General features: G+C 40.9%; 1 protein-coding gene across 1 annotated transcript in view; it reads right to left on the bottom strand.

Moving 5' to 3' along the window:
- Nucleotides 1–5,316: 5,316 nt before the first annotated feature.
- NDUFA10 (NADH:ubiquinone oxidoreductase subunit A10) overlaps nt 5,317–6,822 on the bottom strand; it is a 43,204-nt gene continuing 41,698 nt past the window's right edge. The window contains exon 10 of the mRNA XM_062578548.1: nt 5,317–5,755. Coding sequence (XP_062434532.1) covers nt 5,687–5,755 — 69 coding nt within the window. The 3' untranslated portion in view covers nt 5,317–5,686. The remainder of the gene's footprint in view (nt 5,756–6,822) is intronic.

The following is a 6,822-nucleotide window of genomic DNA, read 5'->3' as shown; positions in this document are numbered from 1 at the left end:
TGGGAGGGTGGAGAACACCAGCAGAAATCAAATAGTTAGGAGGGGTCCCACCAGATAGAAAAGGCTAAGGGTTGGACTGGGTTCCAACAGCTGCAGAGGAATTACATCACACCAGCAGACAACACTTTTGTTTTGATCTCGCTGTGAATATGTTTGGCAAATAAAATTTAAACCTGGGATTTGCAGCAGAACCTGCACATTTCACGCCATCCTGCACCTCCAGCACTAACACAAGGATGCTATCTGATAAGCAGCAGTGTAAAGAATGCTGCCCTCTAATCAGGGTTAAAAGGGTAAGATCAAATTAAGTGGTTCTCACTGAATTACTTTAAGGTGAAATAGTTTTTCCTTTCTCAGACATGCTTTCTAACATGGCATCTGATCTTGTTCCTCTAGCACAATAGATGTTTCCAACCTATGACACCAAAACTGGAGCAAAGTACTGTGCTTGGCAGCCAGGACCTAAGAAAAGTTTGCTCATCACTACAGCAAGAGGGAGACGTGGTACATTTTTAGCAAAAATACTAGTTGGGACTGCAAAACAGTGTCTTACTGTCAGAAAAACTTGGAACCCAGCTCTCTTCAGCCCTGAGGAAAGCATCAGAAAAGGAGTAAGTCAGAATACACCTCCGCTCCAGAAAGATCTGCCAAGCTGAGCATGGCCTTCACAGGTCACTGCAAGTCATTCTCTATACGTGCTGAGGCCTCGCACACTGTATCCAATGGTCTCGTGATATTGACCCTCTAAGGCACCCTATCTCTGCTAGAAGGCAAGGACAGGCAAAGTGATGCTTCAAACAACAGCACCTGCAAAGTACAACAAACCCAGTGCTTTATGATACTTCAGTGATCTCTTGTACCTTGGCCACCCTATTCATGTCTGCTTAGCATCATTACAGTGCTGATTTCCTAGTTCTGATCCCCAAATGGTCTCTGAATACACAAGTGTGTAGAGAGGGCATTGATTGCCTCTCCCAAGATCATGCTGTTCTCCACACACACATAATCTGCATAAACCTCATCCCCAAATTAAAACCTTATTGTTAGAAGAATGGGGAGTACATAAAGAAAACAATTGCTGTGGAGTTGCTTGATTACTTTTATGCTCTTCTTTTACCATTTGTTGGTTTATGTTATTCGGCAGGGCAAGGTATTCAAGAACAGGGCTGTGTACAACAGAGCCAACAGCTTGTGACTCTGCTTTGTTAAAGCTATTCAGAAGCAGTGCCAAAGCTCAGGGTCTGAGCTGAACTTGATCTCTTCCCTCCCTACTCCCACAGGGCTTGGAGGCCTTTAGAAATCCCTATCCTGCTGCTCTGGGGAAGTGATATAGGACTTGTGGAATAGGTAAAATAGACTAATGCCATTCCAGCATTACTCTGTGTTGTAAATCCTTGTCTAGTACCAGTAGCTGACATAAATGTCAATGAAGCATGTAGCCTGGCTCCAGCCTTTCCATTCTCTAGTGTGGAGGAAGCTCATCCTACCACAAGGGTACACACAGGAGTAAAAGCGAACCTCAGAAATAGAAGAGTTTAGAGCCAGGCAGCAGCCTTACAGCAGAAGGCTGTCAAAACTCACTCTTGCATTGCTTGAATGTATCTTTTCCAAAAGCACAGTCCAGCAGCCACCTGGGATAAATATCATTCCTATTTCAGCCTCTGAAGAGATCAGGATGGGAATGAAGTTTTGAATGACCATATTATCTTTCAACTAGTGTTTTATAAAACACTCATTTCACATGTGAGGGAGCTAAGCAGGGCCACAGGAAGCAGTGTCAGTTTTGACTGACATGGATGGGAATTCGTAGTGCCAAGCACATCTGCCTTGCCTGAGATGATGTGCAAGTCAAAAGACCAGGAGCATATGAAGCACACCAAAGCCCTTTTATCAAACTTTGGACCTTCTTTTTTCTCAAGGGTTTCCTTTAAGGTTGATGGCTTTTGAGATCCTCCATAAATGCTCAGTTTACATTAAATCTGAGAGCATACATTTCTTGAGAGTAGACTGTCAAGTTACGGTATGCCATTCCACCTCTCCTCTGCTCTAGTTGCTTCCATTAACTTTCACACAAATGACTCATTTTGCCCAGGCTTTTGTAAACAGAATTTGAAGACAGCTGGAATTTGTTGTGCATCTAGATTATACTTGCTCAGCAAGCTATTCCACAGAAGGGATTCAGTTCATTTTTTGTCTGTAGTGGGGACAGAGCAATGCACATCATCTATGAAATCAAAGAAAATAAAACATCTCATGGCTATTAAAACACGAAAGTGAAGGAGGAAGGGGAGGAAGAAAATCATTGGAACCTTTAATTGTAGCCCTAGGCCAAACGCCATTGCTGAAGAGTACAAGGTGGGATGGAGGAAGGAATGAGCATTTTTATTGAAGGTGAAGAATCAACATACCTTAAGCTAAAATTCAAAGCTGGAGGGGGTTCAGACATATGCAGATGACTTCTGCAGAGAGGCTGACCTCATTATGCCCTGCAAAGTTTCAGCTGTCCCTTCGCTGACAAAGAATTAATGGACATGTTGAGAAAATTCAAAAAACTCACCAGTCAACAGCAGCAAAGGCCAGAGGAGAAGGTTTAAAAGAGTAAATCTGAAATGTGGTAAGCCAAATTATTTAAGTGGGACAGGGTTTGGCATGAAATCACAAGTTCTTGAGGCTGACAGGCAATCATCATAACAATCTCACCTTAGGCTATACTGTGACAAGTATCCCTTTTGGTCGTAGGACCCATTCCCACCTCCTCTTTCTCTTCTTTCACTCCACTTGTGCAACTGTACAGAGAACCTAATGGGGAGTCACTGGAATACTAGACTAGCCTATTGCAGGACATCAAGGAAGTCAGTGGCTTTTTCCATAAAATGGGGCTGATAAATACAAATTAAACAGAACAACCTTTCCTAGTGAACTTGCCTTTGTAAAATAGGCAGATTCATGCATAGAACATGATAGGCAGAAGGCAAACTTTGCCATCTATGAATATAAGCAATGAGAAGTCAGAATAGCAAGACTGACTTCAGATAATATCACAAACACACTAAGTATGACTAAGTATGACTAGGTAAGTCAAAGGAAAGGTATGGAGAGGATTTCAGCAATTTTATCTTTTCCTATATAATAAAGAATTAGAGACAGACTCATTTAACTAGCACATTACAGACTAAAAAAAGCCAAAGAATTTAAGACATGGCTTGCTAAGAGATGCTTTTATGAGGTGCTGGAGTGGGGAGGAAGGAAGAGAAAAACATAGCTAAAGCTCCTTCCTACAGTGAGAGAAGAAAAAGATATTTCTTTCAGATTTAGTTATAAGCAGCTTTAAAGCAGAGTTAAAGCTTTGGTTAAAAAAGAAATGTTCAACACACACAGTCATACCGCACTGCCCACCATACAAGTAAACGCTGTTTTTCCTGACTAGAATTAAACTCCTTTCCACCCAAAGCGCAGCTCAGCTCACACACACTTTGTTGAAAGTCCAGCTGGAAAAAACAGGGAAGCCTATTCTGAACACGTATTCTGCACCATACTGTGCCCAACTATAGCAAAATTAAACACCATATTAAAACTTGCTAAAATTGCACACAAACAAAATGCCTTTCTAGATCTGACCCAAGGTTGCCTGCACAGTCAAGTGAATTACTACACCTGCAAAACAGAGTAATAGCCAAATGTAGGACACCTGTAAAAACAGAGCTGGACCATTCAAAGAAAACTTAAAACCACTGCAGATGCGGCTTTTTCATCTGCACATTCATTGTTGATTGCTGCAAGACGGCACTCCAAGCATGGAAAGAAAAGCTAACACACTAATTGCTCAAGATCTCTCTGCATATAAGAAGGAAACAGTGGCTCAGACTGGTAAGTCAACAGGTGTCTACAGAACTGACTGATGTTGAAGAGAGAACCAGGATACACCTTCCTGGAAAAGTCATGGGATAAGGAACATGGCTGAGCTGCAGCATGCTCAGGTACACTGCCCAGAGAACCAGTCTCTGGAAGATGAAAATTCACAGAGATCTTGCAATGGTTTAAAAGAAGTGCACAACAAGTATGTTCAGCATTTCTGTAGGTCAAGAAAAGCAGTCACCTCTATGCAGAAGAGCAGGACCTGCTATACTGGGTTAAGGAAGTCCCATTGACTCAGTTACAAGGCTTGCAGCCAGTCTGCTTTTTGTGTATATAATCATACATCCTGCTTAGAGACCAGCCTCATAGGAGCGTCTGCTCCAGGACAAGGCTTAGGACCAACACTAAAACTGACAAGGTAACTAGAAAGACACAATTCTTTATGAGTTGTCTTATGACAAGCAGGAGATGGGAAACAAGTGTGCAACAGCACATGCACATTGCCAACCTGATAGAAGGACCATAGCTGAGCAGTTCCTTTTTCTGATTAGGGCCCAAGGCCAGAAAACTTCACAGAACTGATTAAACCAGTTCTGCTGAGTTTCACACAGGTCCAAGGAATAGTGCTGGCCTTGTGTTCAGACACTTGCTTGTCACCATGAATGCACCAGCTGTGTTAGCATAGGGGAGCATTAAAGCAGAGCACACAGTCCTTTAGTGACTAAAGAAACTATCTAAAGTCATAAAACATGGAAACAAAGAGCTAGGAGATCAGTGAGAAGAGCTACCTATTTTTTTTTATGTTCATCTATCTTAGTATCTAACTGCACCCTCCCACCCCTGGCACTTGTTAAAGGAGTTTCTTCACAATAGTTTTGATATAGGAAGGGGCATTGGCTAGACACTGGCTTAATTCAAAAGTATTGCTCTGAATACTGGAATGCCTGGCAACACTTTTATTCAGTGATTGAAGTATTTAGCCCCTTGCCGGAAATGCAGAATTACTGCAGACTAAATCTGGACAGCATTGCTTGAACCAAAGCCAAGGTGCTTCATCTGTATGACTAACTAATACCAAATGAATCATTTCTTTAAAAAACACTCTAACCTGGATTTTCAGAGACTTGCAAAAATAATAATTACTTTTACTTTGTTATGCCCAACAAATATTTTGATCTATGGCTTCCTTTCAGAGGAATAAATTATGAGTACAACCGCTGGCAATTATTATAAAGTGTTTACTTTAAAGCACTGCTATTTTGCTGCTTAAATTGAGCTCACACTTATTTCCTTCTCTCAATGAACTTTTCTTTATGCTTGCTTGCTTTGATACCAATGTCCACTAAGAGACTTTGAGAACAAGCAAATACATCTTTTTTAAGCAGGTGCATTCTTCTAACAAAACTAAGAAAACACTATGCATCACAGAGCAAGAAATTAACTTTGTAAGAGACAGAAGGATGCAGGTTTAATCTCTCTTGATTTAATAGAACAACAACAATACGGTGTGATATTATATGTTACAATCTTGATGAAGAGAAAGTTCAACATTGATTTTAAGTCTGCCCCTGCAATACCAGATCACCTATTATACATATACTACCTAACATTCAAATAAAGAGCACCCTGAATTCATCAGGGAGCAATAAGCCAGAATAAAGAGATTTGCTTTCTTTGAGTCTACTCTTTTATTCTGTAGCTGGAAAATGAATTACCCAGTATTTTTCCCATGCTATACAGAATTGATGCAGAGCAGGCACACTGAACTCAGCTTCTTCTTCACTCAAGTTCTGTTGTCGATGACTGTTAGGGCTTCAAAGCAAGGCAGATTTCATTTCAGCCAGATCCACTTGTCACCAACATCAGCATTGTAGCCTTTCCTAAAATTGCGACCAGGAAGCTAGAGAAAGCAGAAAGTTCAGTCAGAGACATTTTTCTTTTCACTGTTTACTGAACTTTTAGATTGTCTCTATAGACTAAAGATTAGCACTTACAGAAAATTCAGTCCTCTTTGGAAAAAAACTTGAATTGTGTAGCTGGTAGAAAATCTCACAAAATATACTATACTGTACTATTTAAATACTAGGCCAATATCTCACCAACACAACAGCATATTACATCTAGATTCACCCAGGTCTTCTATTATATTCCCTTGTCCCACCTTCTAGTAAGAAATACTCCCTAAGAGATTTAACCATAGCATGCAGTAGAAGAATGGAATCAGCTAGTAGAATCTCATGCCAAAATAGGCACATGTTATTGAACACATGAAATATTTCATGCATGAAATATTGAGTTAATTACATTAAATTAAACCATTCAAATGAAATTGCATATTTAGCTTTCAAGAGCAGAACTTAACTTTATTAATGCAGAAAGCAGTATCTGTCTGACTTCATAAGCAAAGCCAGAAACCACTATTTGCTGGAAAAAACAAAATTCTTTAACTCCCCCTACCCAAATTTCATAGTTATCCTGAGAGTTAAGCCTCAGCCCTCACTTGCTACCTCCAAACCTCACTGACCTTTTAAGTAGTAATTCTTCTGCACAGATCCTTAATGCTCTAGTGAGTTAACCTCTGCCTAAGCAGCTCACAGACATGGTGGCTAGCCTAACTGACTTTTCTGGATCAGTTGTCCCCAAATCAGGGCTCAGGGAAACACTGTGATGCTACAAGAAGTTCCAGCTCTTACAATGCAGACTGGCAGATACATACTGCCATGCACAGGGCAGTGCAGGACTAGGAACCTCTGCAACAGAGGCCTTTCCAGCAAGAACCTTCCAACAGGGCGTCAAAGTTGGGGCTGGTTTAGAGAGACATGTTTCTCTGAAAAAACAACAGGATCATGCAAGGAACAGTTTAAGTCTAGGAAACCAAGGAATAGGCTGCAGAGGGAAAGGATGCATGGACTGGAGCACTAGGAAAGGGATAGCAGTTATATTAGAAAAGCTGAAGGGTCTGCATGC

Source organism: Rhea pennata, chromosome 6 (assembly GCF_028389875.1).
Source record: "Rhea pennata isolate bPtePen1 chromosome 6, bPtePen1.pri, whole genome shotgun sequence".
Lineage (NCBI taxonomy): Eukaryota > Metazoa > Chordata > Aves > Rheiformes > Rheidae > Rhea > Rhea pennata.
This window is presented reverse-complemented; position numbering and strand designations above follow the sequence as displayed.